General features: G+C 45.4%; 1 protein-coding gene across 2 annotated transcripts in view; it reads right to left on the bottom strand.

The window, feature by feature from the left end:
• EGFL6 (EGF like domain multiple 6) overlaps window positions 1–19,170 on the bottom strand; it is a 51,404-nt gene that overhangs the window by 6,909 nt on the left and 25,325 nt on the right. The window contains exons 4-10 of one of the 2 annotated variants that reach the window (XM_036016526.1): window positions 18,379–18,498; window positions 15,211–15,330; window positions 13,436–13,570; window positions 11,549–11,671; window positions 6,157–6,483; window positions 5,026–5,106; window positions 666–770 (exon numbers count right to left, since the gene is read on the bottom strand). In XM_036016526.1, coding sequence (XP_035872419.1) covers window positions 666–770; window positions 5,026–5,106; window positions 6,157–6,483; window positions 11,549–11,671; window positions 13,436–13,570; window positions 15,211–15,330; window positions 18,379–18,498 — 1,011 coding nt within the window. The remainder of the gene's footprint in view (window positions 1–665; window positions 771–5,025; window positions 5,107–6,156; window positions 6,484–11,548; window positions 11,672–13,435; window positions 13,571–15,210; window positions 15,331–18,378; window positions 18,499–19,170) is intronic. The other variant, XM_028523412.2, reaches the window with a different exon arrangement.

Below are 19,170 nucleotides of genomic sequence, written 5' to 3'. Positions count from 1 at the left end.
TCTGCCAGCCATACGACCTGCCCAACAGGAAAGCTAGGGCCCCCCAAGAGTGTTTAGGTAGGCCGTGGAACGTAGGCAGGTCGGAGCTGAGGCCGAGAAATGTCCAGGGTTCGGTGGGAAGAAAGAAATCCTCGAGGAACAGAAGGGAAAGTTCAGTCCAGGAGTTCACACCAGGTGGCTGATTTGATGCTCATTATGGTTTTGACGATCTGCGAGGTACTCTGCTAAAATCCCAGGTTCAGGTAGCGGTCCTATTTCCTTTGAAGATTTGTTGCTCATCCTCACAAACAAACAAACAAACAAACAAACAAACAAACAAACAAACTACAGAGCACCACAGGTGGTTAACTGGGGGAAAAGAACAACTTCTTTCTACCTTTTCTGCAAGACTCTTAAATCTCGTACAAATGCCAACGTCTCTCTCAGCAGCAGGAGAGAGGGGGTTGAAGGTCGGCCGGGGCATCTTTTGTGGGGGTGGGTGGTTGAAAGAGGGATTGGGCAGGAGAATATAATGTACTGAGCCAAGTTAGTCATTCATCTGGGGAGACTTGGGAAGGGCTACCAGTTTCCAAACACAACCAACAACCCTGACATCCCTCCCATCGCTGGACAGCTTTCTTTACTTGAGCCATGTCGTAGAACATGAAAGAGTGAAATCTAAATACCATTCTCTTCATCCACAGGACTCCAGTCAAAATCATCTTCCACATCCTGCTTCCAGTCACAGACCCCATGGTCGAAGCTGCAGTCAACCGAGATGTTTAAATCTGCTAAGGGAAAGGGTGCACTTCATGATCATGAAGAACATTAGAAACACGTCTAACATTTGGAGCTTTGGAAGGCAGTGCCGTGTTTTCCATTGTTGCAGAGAGTTCAGCAAAGCCACTCCATAATGTTGTTGCGTTGGCTGCCATTTTGTTTGGCCGACCAGCCAGTGGGGGCTTTAAACTTATACTAGCCCTCGTGCCAGTGCATGCCCTGTCAGGAGTGGCCAACCCTTTGGTGACACCAGAAGAAGAAGAGTTGTCTTGGGCCACACATGAAATGCATTGTAACACATAATCACAAAAAGTCTCAGTTTGCAGTAATTTTACGATTTTGTGTCGGGCCCGCAGACCACAGGTTGGACACCCCTACACAGCCTGCAGTGTCACAAGTACATGAAAGTTCCTGATATGACTTCTCCAACAGCCCTAGAGATAAACAGTCTCCCCTGCCTCTCAGGGCCTCCCCCTTAGGGAAGACCCCTGTGGAGCTTACCAAATCTCTCATCTTGTTGGTTTGAGTCAACCGGTCCCGCCCTAGCTTGGGAACCCCCAAGTGCTGCACAAATGGACCCTACTAAAGGCATGTGCCCCAGGTCCTGCCTCTTACTCTGTAAGCACCCCACCTTGACCTCCCCATGTGGCCTTGTACTTCCTCCAGGACCTACCAGTGGTAACTTCTCCATCTCAGGTTCTTTTGCTGTCTTTAGCTGAACCCTGGGGCTCTACTTAGCAAATCATTTAACAAAAATCGTAACAAGAGGCCAGCACATACACACTGCTGTTTCCCTCACTCTTCTTTCTTCTAAGCCCCTATTGCCCCCTATTCCAATGAAGATATTTTCTTTCTACCCCAGTGTGAAAACTAAAAGATGCCAGGTACTACCTGCTTCCAGTCTTCAGTATTCTTTAGAGAGTGCTATTACTAGTGTGAGAAGTTGAGGTCACCAGCCCACAGATAGCACCACATAAAATTTTCACTTGGGCCCTGGCTGGCGTAGCTCAGTGGATTGAGCGTGGGCTGCGAACCAAAGTGTTGCAGGTTCAATTCCCAGTCAGGGTACATGCCTGGGTTGAAGGCCATGGCCCCCAGCAACCGCACATTGATGTTTCTCTCTCTCTCTTTCTCCCTCCCTTCCCTCTCTAAAAATTGATGAATAAAATCTTTAAAAATTTTTTTTCACTTGGTTTATAACTGTGGTGGTATGTTTGTCCCCAAACCCTTCCCTTCCGCAACATGCAGGAGACCAGGAATGTAAACTGGGACGATGCAATAGTATAAAGCCAACTACTCCATAAAGAGAGCAAAGCCAAGGCTTTGGTTCCTTGAGTACAATAGTTCACTTGTCCAGCACTTTACGGTGCACAAAGTGCTTTCAAATCTATTCTCCGATTTAATCTCCATCACCTCTGAAACGGAGGTTGTTGGTGCCACACCAACATCTGTCTCAGGTGCACGTCTTTCTACTGCAAATACCCACAACCATCTGCATGGAGATACTCTGGCTGGAGCAAGCTATTCCTCCAGGAGACTCCTCAACCAGTGATGGACAGGCATTCCTGGGCAGATACCTCCATGCCTTTGCCTTTGGGGAGGACCACTAAGTGCTGGGATTGGACACAGACCATAGTCAGACTGAACTCCAGGTTCTCTCCAGTCTTGCAGAAGGTCCAGCTAGGACGGAGGTCCCTTCCCTGCTTTTTTTGTTGTTGTTGTTTTTAATGAAGATGTCTTTATTTTTTAAAAAGATTTTATTTATTTATTTTCAGAGAGGGCAGGGAGGGAGAAAGAGAGAGAGAGAAACATCAATGTGCGGTTGCTGGGGGCTATGGCCTGCAACCCAGGCATGTACCCTGACTGGGAATCGAACCTGCGACGCTTTGGTTTGCAGCCCACGCTCAATCCACTGAGCTACGCCAGCCAGGGCTCCCTTCCTTGGTTTCACAAAAGGCCAGGAGCACCAGGACCATCTGGGAGCAGCCTTCAATCAATGTCAGATAGGAGTTGGTATATAAACACCACAGCTCCCTCGCCCCTCCAGTAGGACAATTCTGAGCTGCATGTCCTACACTGGCTCCCAGACTTCCCCAACAGGACTGAGCTCCAGTTACCTGGAGGAATCTTGCTTGAGGATGCACCCTGTGTTGCCTCCTGGTCTTCGCCGGCTCAATCCTCCCCTCCAAACCACTGTCTCCTGGGTTCATCTCCCACATAAACCACTGCACACAGATTCTTGTCCCAGGGTCTGTTTCTGAGGGACCTAGCCTAACACAGCACCTGAGAGAGGAGCGCTGCTCTTGTTCCAACTTTACGCATGAAAGCAATGAGGCATCACAGGTCTACGTGACATGCTGAAGTTCAACAGCAAGTGGAAGACTTCGGGTGCCCACTCGAGTCTTTTAGTTGAGACTGAGTGCTCCAGAGCACCTTACTCAAGGACTCAGAAATCACAGGGTCACATGCTCATATGCAAAACTGGGAACTTTCTGTATTTCATTAAGGATCAAGTAAGAAGAGGTAAATATATGAAACCCAGTAGGTCTGGGGATCCAGAGAGGACTCAAAAACTTTATTAATGTTACTTAGCAAGCTAGGGCAGAAGTTCAGAGCACCTGGAGAATGTAGCTTATTTCCTGAACTATGAAACATTTTCTTCCTAACCAAGAACATGGGTGATAAGATGTCTGATGCAGATAATTTTTTTAAAAGGAACACTCACTGCCCTGGCTGCTGTGGGTCAGTGGACTGAGTGCCAGCCTGTGAACCAAAGGGTCACAGGTTCAATTCCCGGTCAGGGCACATGCTTGGGTTGTGGGCCAGGTCCTCAGTAGGGGACAGTCAAGAGGCAACCACACATTGATGTTCCTCTCCCCTTTTCTTTCCCTCATTTTCCCCTCTCTAAAAATAAGTAAAAAATAAAATTAAAAAAAAACATAAAAAGGAACACTCAGGAGAAATATTGAGGAAAACAAGATGACTGTAGGAGCTGAGTCAGGGGTCATTAGTTTCGGGGTGTTACTAGAAGCTTCTTAGATGAATTGGGAGGACTGAACTAGAGAAGTACTTTCTCCATGGTGGAGACTGCCCTATAAGCCAAAGGGATGAAGTTGAACAATGTACCCATGGGGCCAATGCAAAAGGGGATCAAATTAGCACAAGCTTAGGACATGTACAGTGCTAAGTGAAAGTTGGAAAAGGAAACAGAAGATCAAGGAATTCACATTACTACTGAGCACAAAGGTAAATATACAAGTAGGCTTCTCCCTGATGTCTTTGTACAGATGCCAATATATAATTTGTCATGGGTTGTAAAAGTGCTAAATAAACCCAGAGGATTAGGGGTCATGACTCAGACATTCCAGAGAATGAGGCTTTGATAGATGGATCCAAAAATGGTCCGATTTTGACCCCTGCCTATATTCACACTCTTTGTAGTATGACTTCGTAGCGCCTGCCCAGCATTTAAGTCTGGGCTGGCCTTGCGACTTGCCCTGGCTGATAGAATATGGTGGAAGTGAGGTTGGGCCAGTTCTGGACCTAGACCTTAAAAGGCCTGTGTGCTTCTGATCTCTTTCTTGTTCATGAGAACAAGCTTGGTTAGCCCGTCGGAGGATGAGAGGCCACATGGAGCAGAGCCAAGACAGCGCAGTTGTCTGAACTGTGGCCCCAGGCAGCTGAGGGAGCACAGCTCAAACCAGCAAAGTCACTGAGCAGGCCCACAGCTGACTGGAGACACGTGGGTGAGCCCTGCCCAGGCCAGCTCAGATGAGCAGAACTGCGCAGCCAGTCCGCAGACTCATAAGCAAAAACATTTATTGCTATAGGCCACTGGGGGGTCTGTGGTTGTTTGATATGCAGCACAATTGTGGTAACTGGTAACTGACCAGCGCAGGTACTTTGGGTCAGATGTTAGTACATGGTGATTTTCAGATTGTGGGCCCTTGGGTGTTAGAGTTGAAGCAAACGAATCATTTTCTCCCACCTCCATACATGCAATCTGCCTTGGCTCTTCACTCTCAGTGTCCCTCTGTAGGAGGGATGGAGAGGAGAAGACAGGCTTACTATATTGGAATCATTGGTATTAATCGGGTAAGGACCTACTATTTTCACACCAGCACTGAGTGTCGTGATGTAATGATTTTTCCCTTGGGTGTTTAGGAATGAAGCAGTGACATATCAACAATCTTCTCATCCTACGAAGAAACAAAAATGGCATGGGACTGCGTGAGAGAGCATGCACTTGGAAAAGGGGTTATTTACCTTGGTGTTCCAGTCTGGATGGTATTGCTTTTCTTTGGACCAGAACCAGTCCCAGTTCACCTGCTTCATTCACCTTAGGGGCTAATGGAGAAGATGTGGTCAGTTAGGAACAACCCAAAAACCCCATAGTCTTAGAAGGTATGATTGAATGACTGAACAGAGGGCTTTATCACATATTCTACTGACAGCGCATGTCAGAGCACAGTACCCTAAATTTGCAAGGCACTCACGTGGGTCCAGTTTCCTCATCCAGAACAAGTTTTTCCAAAGGTTACCCCAGTTGACCTAAGCATCTACACTAGTAACATGTCCCTTCTCACCAGGTTTTGGGCATCCACTTTGGTGAGACTTTCACTCTCTACTAGGGGAGATGATATGTCATCGGCACACTAGTTCTTGGATGGGTAGGCTTGCATCTACTTCTCAGGTGCTTAAGTCCAACAGTCATGGAGGCAAGAACAGACACAGCAAAATATAGAGGGAGCAACAGCTGCCCAGAGAGAATGCAGTGGAAAGTCTCAGGGTGGGGGGATCAGAGTGGGTTAGAACCCATCCTGGGGGGCTGGGACTGATGGTGGGTCCTGTGGTTACCCAGTTGATGGAGAAAACTGAAGCTTAAGCTCTATGATAGAATTTCCTTCCCTAGGAGGGTCTACTTTGGCTTTTAACATCATAACCACATGACGGTGAAATTCTCCTTTCATCCAGTGGGCCCACAAAAGGTACGTTCAAGAAGGAAACATGTAGAGTTCGGCAGATCCACCTGGTAAGGCTCTGTCTGGTTTGGGGGCTGCACCACCTGCAGAGCTGGGCAGCCAGCCCGACAACGGAGACTGCGGGACAAGCAAACTGACCTTGCTGGGAGTGCAAAGAGAGGGTGTGTGTCAAACAGGAACCGGCACCCCAGGCAAGGAGAAAGGACCTATGCTCTTCATTTCCCATAGGAGCACATTTAACTTCATATCCGTGGGAGACCTTAGTTTCCCGACTTTATAAAGAACCCTACTTCTTAGGACTTCAAGTTGAACCCATTTTCCTTAAGGAGTGAAACTGTCTTTTCTTCTTGAACTTCCCAGGGAAACCACAGTTCATTGTTCATAGAATGTGTGCAACACCAAAAATGATACTCACCAAACACATCTCCTCGAAGGCTTTGCTCCTGCTCCACGTGGTTCTTCAGGGCCACCTCATCTCCTGTCTCTTCCCCCAGCCCCTGTTTCATTCTCTCCTCCGTCTCCCTGTTTCCTCCATTCGGGTTCCCATCTCTGGAAATGCTGTCTTCAGAGGCGAAGGGCCACAGGTTACCCTTAGGGGTGGGCGTCCCGGCAGGCTCTGTGATGACATTTTTAATTTTTACCTTCTTTTTCATGCTGTTTTTGTGAGCCAGCAACTTCTTGAGTCTGTCTTTGATGGTGCCGGGGGCTCTGAGGACTTCCTTCCCAGACTTCTCAGGGATAACTAAAACAAACAACAGCAGGTCAGAAGTTCCACCATGGCCGATAATTAGATAACTCACACACAAAAAAACCAGAGCATTTAAAAAGTGTTCGAGTGCAGGAGATGAATGCTTCCAGAATCCACTAGCATGAGGCTCTATCGTTTGATATCTTCAGAACGATATTTGCAACTGTTTTCAGTTGTTCCAATGTTATGATAGTATCTTAATCACCTTTCCTTAGAGGACATTCTTTTGTTTTGCTTCAGAGACTACAGTGAGTGATCAAATACCTGCTCCTACCAAGTTGGGCTACAGGTTCGAAGGTGATGGATTTTCCCAGGTCCTCTAATATTTCCGCTCTCACACAGGTAATCTCCGAAGCTGGTGTTGTCTAGGTAAGCCCTATAGATTTGTCCAAATTTGCTGCTCAAAGATTGTAGCCATGGCATTAGGCTGACCCATATAAATTGTCAATAATGGGCCACTTGTGACCTACAAAAATGGTGATTTATGGTTCAGTGTGCACACACTGAATTTTTCTTCCCTGTTCTTTCTCCACTTTGAATTTCTTAATCTCAATCCACTATTACCTAAAGTGAAATAATTTTATTTATTGAATACCTATAAAGAGGCTTCTACATTTACTGTTTTACATTCATTTCCTATTTCTCAGTACTACATTAAATAGCTTTAAAAATGCACCTCTAGGTGGATCAAGGGCCCTTGGTGGGAAATGTTAGTGTAGAAGAACCCAAGAGGTAGAAAAAAGGTCATGCAGTCCAACACCTTTGTTGTATACAGGAGGCCACTGGGTCAGGTTCAAGGACTTGCCCAAGGTCACTCCGATACCCAGGGACAGAGCTAGGATTTCAGGGCAAAGCAGATGAATGACTTTACTTTCCAGTCATATTTCCATGACAGGTTTATTCCTGCTTTAGGGTTAAAGGTTACTTTTCTCTAAACTGGTTCAAATTCCTTGAGATCTAGAATCCAAAGATGCATGCCCCCTTTCCAGGGATCTACTCATGGTAATTAAGAATACCCAACTGGTAGGGAGAAAAGTAACTTTTAAAAAATTAATAACACTGATCTTTAAAATCAAATACATTGTCTTTTTTTAAATAAAATATCTAGGCATGTGCTACTCTAAAACTAAGCAAGGAAGGGTCTAATAACTCCTGAACCCATTTATTCAATTCTACTACTTGGATATAGTTTAGAGGGAAATGAAATAAGGGCATAGACATCAATTTCAGACCATGAAAAGAATATTCTAAGAGAAACTGGAAATAACATTTTTCTTGGCAGTGTTTTAATCTCTTCTCTTGCTCAATTCTTTCTCCATTATTTGGCTAATTCAATCTGTACCAAAGTGGTAGAAAAATAAACAAGGAGACATCTGCAATATCTACAATATTTTGGGCAATGAAAAGGAAAAAACCAAATGCTTTGAATAATATACATGCTCTTAATGAAAACATTGCTGTTACTTTGAAATCAATCTGAGGCTGTTATACCAAGAGCAACATTTCCCTTTTCAATGCAATGTCCTGGCTATTTATCAAAGTGACAGCCTGTAGTTATAAGTTCGAATCCAACTACTACTAATAGAAGTAACACATCATTACTCATGTTTCTGACCTGCAGATGGCCTGTTTCAGCTTCTTTGGCGGAGGTCACATGTTGAGTTTTGATTGTAATGTGCTCATCAGATATAGACCTTCCCCTGGAGGCCCCACTGTGTAATTCCGTGCATGGTTCCCTGAATCTTTTCCCAGGACCCAGCATGAAAAATTGCCAGGAAACACCCATTCCCTGGAAAGTTCCTTTATGCAATCAGTATGGCAGAACTAAGGACCTTTAATAAATAATGAGGAGAGGGTTTCAACCCACACCAAGCAAACCTAAACATATGCTTTCAGTTTCTGCTTTGAACTTTTGATTTTTCCTACTAAAAAAAAATCAAGCCACACAACCTTTGTGGGATCAACAATCTCACTCCCTTAGCAAGGATAAAAAATGATACATAGACATGACCACAAACGGATGGATTTAGCTTTCTCTGGGTATTGCTATTTCAAATTTGACATAACCGATTTTTTTCTCTTTAAAATTGCTTCATTATTGCATCATCTTCTTGAGAATATAAAAATGTGGCAGGAAGTTGCAGTAGGAGGGTCTCTGATACATTGGGGGATCTCAGACATAAAAATAGGGAACTCCAGAGTTCTCAGATTCACAAGGCAGTCTGCTGTAGATGAAGCTGGCAATTTCTCTGGGGGAGATTTGAGATTTCTTTCAATATTCACTTTGCCCTAAACGTCTGCCTCCCTGAAAATCATAACTTTACTTAGAAAAGATCACTATGACAGAGAACATCCTCCAGGAAGGAATATAACTTTTTTTAAAAAAGATTTTATTTATTTATTTTTAGAGAGGGAAGAGAGGAAGATAGAGAGACAGAGAGAAACATCAGCGTGTGATTGCTGGGGGCCGTGGCCTGCAACCCAGGCATGTGTCCTGACTGGGAATCGAACCTGCGACACTTTGGTTCGCAGCCCGAGCTCAATCCAATGAGCTACGCCAGCCAGGGCTTAACTTTTGATATTCTTACAATGAGCTATGGCTGCTGTCAAAATAAGGCCAAATCATCTAACAGTGTGTTATTAACACTCATACGTATTAGAACAGAAAACAAAACAAAACAAAACAAAACAGGCATCTACATTTGGGTGCTTCCCCCTCTGGGTATAGATGACATGTAGAGATGCTCTACTAAACTCCTCTTCTCTATTGCAATGTAGAGTCTGGACTTTGACAAAACCAATGAACTCACTGTACAACACACCTGAGAGCTGTCCTACCTGCGAAGGGGAAGCTGGGTATTTATCTACAGACTTCTGGACCCACTGCGTGTTAACTCTGGTTTGTACCTACATGGGGCTGAGCAGCCTTCTAGAAAAATCTAGAAGGCCCAGAGCAGAGAGAGCCCATTGCCCTGGGGCTATGGATATGCATGGAAATGTCTACCTGCCTCGCCGAAATGAGGGAGCTTCGAGGGCCTGTGGCCTGGCCCACAACAGGCACCCACCACAGGACTGCCATGAGCCCCATTGTGGATAGGAGGAAACTGAATTTGGAGGGAGTAAGAACCTTGCTAAAGGTCACAACCAGTATGGGGCAGAGCTCAGATTTAGGTTCAGGGCTTCCTAGCTCTGGAGCCTGAGCTGTTGACCGTGACACCACGTGGCTTCAGACAAGGGAGGCTGGACTGCACATGTTCAAATGTCGTGGCCTGAAGGAACCCTTGACCACTCACTGATCCAGTATGGGAACGGATTGACTCAGCCTCCTCTCCAGGGGCCTCTCAAAGGTAAGGCACCCCTGCCCACAACTTACCCATGCACAGCTCTGCACAGGCAGCCAACTTCTCTTCCTTTGAATACTGTTTCAGAAGGGCATCGTGGGCACATCTATACAGAGGGGCAGACACCACAGCATCGAGTGGCTGGAGACTGAGTGGCCGTTTAATCCCACCTCCAGTCAATGCGGGCGTCCCTCCCAGAGCCCCGGGCCTGAGAACCTGCCCAGTGGAATGTCCCTACTCAGTCGGGTTCCTCCTCCACTCTCAGATTCTTGGCAGCCGTTTTTAAGAGAGCATGTAACCACCACCTCTTGGTCTTAGTTTGCTTATGGAAGGCATTTTGATTTCATATTCTTAAAATATTTACTGGCAGCGTTTGCGCTTTTCCACGGTGTATTTTTTTCTTCCTGATGAAATGCTGCCCACCTGTTCGGGCAGCTCTTCACAGAATTAGATTCCGTGCTCACTTCCTTTGACCACATTCTTTCGTACACCCTGTTCCAGGGGCGCTCAACCACAGTCTGTGGGGGGGACTGTGAACCCATTACAGGTGTGCTGCTCAGGGCCTGGCATGGGGTGGACAGTTTATCTTTGCCATCAGCGAGTGGCCACTCGGTCGTGTCACCAGGAACATTGGCCACATCAACCATGTGCAGTCATATTTGCTGGAACATGTCGGGACTCTGCCAAAGGGCTTCATGAGAAAGTAGGGTCAGGGCAGAAACAAACCTAGTCACCCAGTGAGCCAAAAAGAACACAACCACGGGGACAAACCTGGGTGACTTCAAACACTGTGAGACGCTGTTTGTCAAGGGAGTGACATCCTTGCTGGCTTGCTTTGGGAGACCTTCCAGGGGCTCATCATGATTTCTAGTTTTCCTCTCTTTTGGGGACACACAGGATTATACAGATGTTTGCCTCTACCTCAAAGCCAAATTAATTAAGAGCTGGTGTGTGATTGTCTTTGCTTCTTTCCCTGCTGTGACAACCCTTACCGTGGTACCATAAGATGGTGGGGCTTCTGTCAACCATGGGTCCCTCAGTGACATGGAGAAGAAACACTTTGACAACTCTCTTTGGACACAGCACAGGTGAGAAGTAAACGATTGTCGTAGCTGTTAATAGCGGTGACATTCTATTGTTACACACTTGGTTTGTGAATTTCAGATTCGACCACCTGAGAATCAGGGAATTCACAAGCGAGAGCAATGGAACTCTTTGTTACACATCAGAAATGTGAATCCAGGTTTGAGGATGAGAGATGAAGTGACATCAGTTTCACCATATTTTGTTTTGGTTTGCATTCTGGAAAAAGTCCTCATTCACATGGTTAAAAACTTTTGTGGTCCTAGGAAAAGCCACTGACATTTCTAGGACAGCTTGTTACTGCACCATAACGTAGCCTATTCTGACAGATACATTTGCTCAGTGTCATTTGTCTTTAAATCTTATTTTCAGTATTTGAAAGTAAGCTGTGACCAGAAAAACATCTAGAACTGTCGCTATTCTTTAAATTGAGTGCCTACAACTTCAGCATTTGAGCGTTGGAGATGTGGTTCGATTAGCAGACAAGAGAGGGCTGAAGTCGAGTTAAATTTTCAAACACTGCAGGCACAGCCACACCGGGGTGGGGGAGTGCAGTACAGACGAAGGGAGTAAGGAGACATGGAGAAAATGCTTTATCTGGAAAAGCAAATGCACCATGACCAAACGTGACTTACCAGAACACTGAAGTCCACTGCCTTTATATCCCTGCTTGCACTTGCACTTGAAAGATCCTTGGGTGTTGAGGCAATTGGCGTAGAGGCTGCACGTGTGGGTATTCACAGCACATTCGTTTATATCTAAAAATGGGAACATCCCATGAACAAACTTGTGGTAACAGGGCATGCCAAAAGGCTGCCAGCCCTTACACTCGAGCCAGCTGTGAACACATGAAGTGTGGCTGCAGAACTGAGAGATGTTCATAACCCCGGGTGCTTAGGCCCAGACGCCCAGCCTGCCTGACGCCAGGTAGTCAGGGAGTGTGTGTGTAGCCCGCCATCCCCACAGCCGTCTCATCTGCTTATCAGCACTGCTGAAATCTGTAAGATGTTTAGGTTGTTTTCTTAACTGTCTCATCTGTCTGATTTAGAACTAAATCACAATACGAGGAAATAGATTATGTGCATGCAAAGGCTTGGAACCCCTAACCAACAACGGACAAGACTGGCTAGGAACCATTGACCTCATCCGAATATGCAGGCCTTTTGTTCAAAGACTACCAGGAGCTAGGTCAGGCTGGTCTGAGCTTGTCTGCTGCATTTACAGTTGGAAAGTGTTCCAAATTCCACACAGGTGAGGAGTTCATTAGTCCTCTTCTCCACCCGACTTTCACGCTATGCTTTTGGAGACAGAGGCTCACAAAATAGCCTATTGTTTTTCATTTAGCCACAAAGGGAGCTTAGAGGTTGATCTCCGTGACTTTTTAAATCACAAGGATTTGTTTCCTTTGAAGGTTCTCCATGTGACTTCACACCCTGTCCTGGGGAACCTCCCTATAGGTATCTGCTCGGCACACATGGCGTGACTGATCACAGAGCCGGATGGGTCTGCGGTAGCGCGTGGGGGCCACGCCCACGAGAAACAGGGATTTTACCAGCTCGTGTAGGGCAGCGTTTGTATTTGAGGACATTTGCGGGAAGGGTTGTGGAAGCTTCACAAGATACTTCCAAACCCAGGAACTGAGCGTTGCCCCAACATGATGACACAGGATGTGTCTTGGGATGCTCCGAGTGTGGGGTTGAATGAAATCTGACTTTTCTCCCACTGTTAGCTTCCATGTGTCGTGTGCACGTTTGTTACACACATCACATGAGGAGGAGTCAGCAAGGAGCCCGAACTATACTTCGCTGCAGGATGGGCCCGCCCCACATCCTATCAGGGCAATGGGAGTGCATCCCAGGGCTCCGCCAAAGCCCTGCTGCACATGCTCATTGAGATTGGGAATCCCTTCCCTCGGGGAAAAATATGTTAACTCACTCAGATCCAGCCCACGGCTGACTGACATCAGAATTTTAGCAGAATGGGTTCAGTGACCCTGGAAAGGGACCATTTTAGGGGATGCGGAGCTTGAATCTTGAAAGGGCTGAAGGAGGGGACAGAAGAGAGCATGCGCCTTTCTCTCCTTCTGCCATTTTTCCAAAGCCAGCCCTGCTGGACACTGTCATGACCAGACCACTGAGATCAAGACTGAATAGGACTTGTTATTCTCCCTTTTGTCAAATATAAAAACTGCTTTATTGTTCCCATTTTTACATATGTACTTGGACAAAGAATCAGACCTTAAAAACAAAACTAACCAACTTTTGTTTTAAAAGGCCACAAAATCACCTCAAGATATTTGTCCCCATAACAGACCTATATAGACTGAAGTTCCTTAGTTTAAATCTTTACTGACCTGGCTTCACATAATTCATGTCATCAGAGTTCTTTAAATGCCAGAAACATAAAAAAAAAATCACCTTTTCTGTGTCGTTAAGCTGGCCAGTACCGTAGATTGTTCAACTAATAGATTGAATTGAAATAGCCAGGGAGAGGGAAAAAGGAAATGTGCCACCAAACCTTACCTACACAGTCATATCGGCCACGGATATATTTCAGTTCGAAACCAACATGACATTTGCAGTAGTAGCTGCCAAATGTGTTCACACATCTTCGATTGTAGGGACAGACAGCTCTGCCAGAGGCACATTCATTGATATCTAGGATGGAGAGCCAGGTGTCAGGGTTAGCAAGGAAAGCACTCTCCCTATGAGATATACATGCACGTGCACACACACACACACACACACACATTACATGTCGCTGAGTGAATTAATATTTTTCCAACTCTGCACACTGCATAGCATATACAATTTTTGCAAACAGAGTCAGATAGTTAACACTTTAAGCGAACTGAACACACATTTAAATTTTCTGTTACAAAAGAATTACTTCATAAGCAAGCTCCTTCAAGTCCTGCAGTATTGACCCAAATCACAGAAATGTGCTTCCTCAAGGATGTACTTTATACATAAACTGTGGGTCAACTGTAATGATGCAACAACACAACTTTAGCAGGCAATAGGCTTCCCGCCCTCTCTGCTGCTGAGAGTCATGTCACAGAGAGGCTGACAGCTCTGTGCACCAAACCAGTAAGAATCAGGCTTTGCTTCCCTTTCAGATATCAAAGCACAGAGATATGCTGTTGTTTCAGAACTGTGGTTAAGCATGCAAGTTGGTACCGGAATATTGTTTCCTTTGCATCCTTAAAATAATTAATAAAATAACGCCCTGGTGCAGGCTGCGAACCAAAGCATCGCAGGTTCGATTCCCAGTCAGGGCACATGCCTGGGTTGCAGGCCAGGTCCCCAGCAACTGCACATTGATGTTTCTCTCTCTCTCTCGCTCTCTCTCCCTCCCTTCCCTCTCTAAAAATAAATAAATAAAATCTTTAAAAATAATAATTAATAAATAAGTGATAGGCTGACAAAAATTATTTTTCCATGATCCCTTTCCTGCCTGTCCTCTTCCTTTTCCAAAAAAAAAAAAAAAAAGGTACCCAACCAATCCAAGAGGTGGGTGAAAATGTGGATTCAGTATGGTCAGGAATTAGCCTTGTCACAGAAATCTTGTTTCACTGCAGAATACTACATCTGTGATTCTAGTTAAATCTTTGCTTATGTTCAAAGAGCAGAGACAAATTTTTAACTTATATGATTTTTTTAAAAGTATTTAACTGATTTAGTGCCCATTCGGCTAAGCTTTCTAAACGCAGTTTATCAAGTTATATACAATTAGGATAAATAAACATCCAGCATCTTAAGTAAAAAATATTTCTACTGTGGTAAGGAAGTAAGAATATGAAATCATACTGCTATTTCCTTATTTAAATCAAAAGATTCATACTGCTATTTCCTTATTTAAATCAAAAGATTAAGAACTCTTTCAACAGTCCGATTTGGTTTGACATTGCTTATTCATGCTATGTGCTTCTTGCTCTAAATATTGCGCATATTTGGTGCAATACAATTAAGTACAGTACTATGGCAATATACAGTTTGGCGGCTGAAGTAACATGTGCAGGGTTAAAATACTAAAATAAAATTATTTTGCTTCCTTCTCCACTACAGCATTAGGCAACCCCAAAACAATAGAAAAGCATTCTTCCTAGCATTCTAAAGTACATCTAGAGCATTCGGGGGTAACAACGCTGTCTCAGAAACGGACATAAATCTGTACTTTTAGGAGCTCGTGAGGTCTAGCCACCATGCAGATTGTGATAAATGAAAAAGGAGGAGATAAGTGAGGGGAGCAGGCAAGGGAAGAGGACAGGACGTGGAGGCGACGCCTGCTGCCCTACCAATGCAGACTCTTCCATCTGGGGCCAGGTGGAGTCCCGAGGACGGGCACAGGCACCGCGGCCCTTCCTCCGTGTCTTCACAGCCGTACTGGCAGTTGGTCATGGCACACGTCCTGGAGTCTGCAAAAGTAGTTAAGGGTGTTAAATGTAACATGTGGAATGGAATGACAGGATAAGCTTCATGGTTTGAGAGCCGAATGGAATCTGGGCAGGGTGGTGCCCTGGTGGCTCCATGGTCATTTTTTTTAAAGATTTTATTTATTTATCTTTAGAGAGAGGAGAAGGGAGGCACAGAGAGGGAGAGCAACATCAATACATGAGAGAAAGTGATCGATTGCCTCCCACATATCCCCAAATGGGGAGCTGGCTTGCAACCAAGGCATGTGCCCTGACCGGGGATTGAACTGGTGGGATGATGCCCAACACGCTGAGCCACACCAGTCAGGGCTCCACGGTCAGTTTTGTTGGTCAGTGTATTGAGCTTGACTGTCTTTAAGTAGGGCACACACCCCTCGGTCACCACGCTTGCATCTGTCTCTCCTCTGGCATCAGCTCTAATCACTCCTTATGTCACCTGGCTATAGAGTTGAAATGCAGCTTCTGATGCAGGTGATCCATCTGAGTAATTAGGGTAAAAGAATCCATTCTCAAGATCTCTCCATGCATGCTTAACCTCAATGAGAGTCATTTGTGTCACAAGACGGCCATTTAGGTGCCAGTTTTAAAACATATGGCAGATACAACTGATTGGCTGCCAGAAAGCCATTCCAGACCCCCCTTTCTCTTGCTATTGCCATCATATACTTGTATTTTTCCCAGTATCTCTTGCAGCAACAAAGAGTGCCCATGGGACCCTGTGGTGGCCAAAGAAATATACAGATAAGTCCGAGGGAAGGAGTGGGACTTCTGGAAAGGATACTGCTGCATGATGAAAGGGACAGTCATGAAAGAGGTGTTCTTTCATTGGCATCATTCCTTTCCCCTTTGTTTTGCCTACCATGAAAGTATGTGTGCTATCTGGACCAGTGGCAGCCATATTGTGACTCTGAGGCAACAAGCATGAGAATGAAATCAATACCTAGAGGATGGCACAGACTGAGTCCTTGCTGAGCTGTTGTGGAACTGCCTGCCTCCCTCTTTTTTACCCCACAAATGAGATGATTTAGCTGGATGTTTCTGTCACTCATTATCTCACAAAAATGCATTTCCTCAGCAGGAGTTCACTATGTGTGGATCATATGCTTCTACAACAGGGAGCACGGTGAATATACTCCCTTCATCCACCCCATTCATGACATGCCAGTCACCCAGTTGGACAAAAGACACTGCAGCAGGTCAGGTGAAATAAAGTCAGCATCCAGGACAGAGGGCCAGGGCTACCTGGACCCTGTGAGCTATAAACAGGGAGGCCTTGGCAGCCCTTACGTATATAGAAATAGACAAAGAGTATACAGAGCTAGATACACAGGCCAAGGTAATGTAGCAAACACCTACCAATGGTAATATTTCTAGTTTAGCCTTCCTTCTCTTTACTTGGCTTCTTTTAAAATGAATCCTTAAGATTACCAAATTCTATCTTCCCATTTGGAGAAAGATATCTTTTTTGGCATTGACTGGGCTGCACAGAATGTTTCAGAAACATCCATTAGCATATATCTTCTCAAAAATGCTAAGGGATTACTATAAAAGCCTGGTTGGAAGTTCCCACGGAGGTGGGGGTGCGGGGTTCTGGCAAAGTTCTATTTGGTAGTAGTGACATGGGTGTTCACCCTATAAGAATGCATTTTGCTATGTATTTGTCTCTTGTGGGTTTCTGTTTAATTTATAATAGCAAGGGTTTTTTTAAAGCCTGTTTGAATGCCTGCTTTATCTCTTCAGCTCGCCTGCTAAGGAAGAGTCTAGATGACAGGTAGTGTCGGGGCGCTTTGCCAGGGAGGGACAGCACAAAGATGAGCCAGAGGAGCAGTGAGCCGTGCATTAGCCAAGATTTTACAACGGCGGGAAAGCCCAGGATGGGCTGGGGAGTCCATGAGACTCTGCAACCACAGGACGCCAGTAGAAGGCACAGGCTCCCGGCTTGTTGGGGGCCACTGCACAGTGGAAAAGGAGATGGGGAGAGGGGAGGGAGCAGGGGAGGTGGGCAGGGAGGGTGGGTTTACCTTTTAGCTGCAACATCAAACCTGAAAAGCCTTCCTTCTCAATAAGTGAATGGATATAGACTCTCACCCTCCCACAGGACATGGGTTGCTCTTTATCACAGAAGGGCTTTTCTTTTCAGGAATGTGAATCAGAGCATGTTTGCAACAAGAGTCACGAATCTCTGAGCCTGGGGTAAAGGGCGTGAGAAAGGTAGTTGGTGGCATTGATATCCCAAGATAGAAGTTAAATTTACCACCTTCCTAAAAACAGTATGCTTATTTTAGTCTGCACACTTATTTTGGTGAAGAAACCTAATATGTCCCTGCATTTATACAGATATAGAATTTAGTTTTTCTTCCTCTAGTCTTTTTATCTAAAAACAAAACAAAACAAAACAAATAAAATAAAATAAAATAAAATACTGTCCAGAATAGCCACATCCACAGAGACAGAAAGCAGATGCATAGTCTCCAGAGGAATGGGGCGGGGGGTGACTGCTAATGGGGATGGTTTCCTTTTAGGGTGAGAAAGGTATTCCGGAATTAGTGGTGATAATTATGCAACATCGTGAATACATAACATGCCACTGAACTGTATACTTTAATGTGGTTAACATGGTGAATTCCACATTATATGTATTTCCCCACAATTTTTTTTGAGAAAGTGCTCAAAGAGCACTGGCTGGTGTGGCTCAGTGGATTGAGCGCTGGCCTGCGAACCAGAGTAACCAGTTCGATTCCCAGTCAGGGCACATGCCTGGGTTGTAGGCCAGGTCCCCAGTGGGGGGCACGCAAGAGGCAACCCCACATGAATGTTTCTCTCCCTCTCTTTCTCCCTCCCTTCCCCCCTCTCTAAAATAAATAAATAAAGTCTTTTAAAAAATAAAATAAAAAGTGTTCCAAGATGTTTTAGCCTGGGGAGATGCTAAAATTTTTTTTTCATCATTCAAGTCACCTTCCCCCCAGGCACCAAAGGGCAGAAGTTAAGCTTCAAAGGGTGACTGACAGCTGCCTGGCCCTCGACACTTACTGGCACATGTGGCATCCGGCATGAGCATGTGGCCACTGAGGCAAAAGCACTTGTAGCTTCCATGTGTGTTCACACATCTGTGTTGGCATGGCCGGGGCTTCTCTCCACACTCATTCACATCTGCAGCGGGCAGTGAGAACACAGGAAAGGTTACCTGAATCGGGAAACATCCACACGGGGACCTGGGCTGGCTTCCCCGGACCCCACCCATGGGTTTGGAGATATGGGACACAGACTGACCTCTTCTCCAAGCTCATGAAAGGGTTGGTGAGGGTGTGGAGCAAACGGAATGACGGTACACTGTTTTAGGGAATGTAGTGGGTGCAACCACTTGGGAAAATTGTTTGGTGGAATCTACTAAATCTAGAGAAGAGACATACCTATGACCTAGCAGTTCCACTCCCCAGTGTCTACCCAACAGAAACACGGATATTGCTCACCCAAAACCTCCCAGTGGAAGGATGGATGCCAACCTGTGTACTCACGCGATGGAACACTATACAGCAATGAGGCCAAACAAACTACCACTACAAGCAAGTGGATGAAGCTCACGAACATGATATGGAGTAGAAACTAAACACAATGTGTTATGTTAAAAAAAACAGGAATACTAATCTATTGTGTGAGAAGTCAAGATACGGTTCCTTCTGGGCGGGGGGGGGGGGGGGGGGGAGACAAGTGACCGGAATGGGGTGGGAGGGGTCTTGGGGCAGTCTATTAAGTTTCTGTTTCTTGATCTGAATACCAGGTACACGGGCATTTTTGAAAATTCATCCAGCTGTACATGTTCGG

This window comes from Phyllostomus discolor, chromosome X (assembly GCF_004126475.2).
Source record: "Phyllostomus discolor isolate MPI-MPIP mPhyDis1 chromosome X, mPhyDis1.pri.v3, whole genome shotgun sequence".
NCBI classification, from domain to species: Eukaryota; Metazoa; Chordata; class Mammalia; order Chiroptera; family Phyllostomidae; genus Phyllostomus; species Phyllostomus discolor.
The sequence above is the reverse complement of the archived record's forward strand: the minus strand, read 5'-3'. Positions and strand labels throughout refer to the sequence as shown.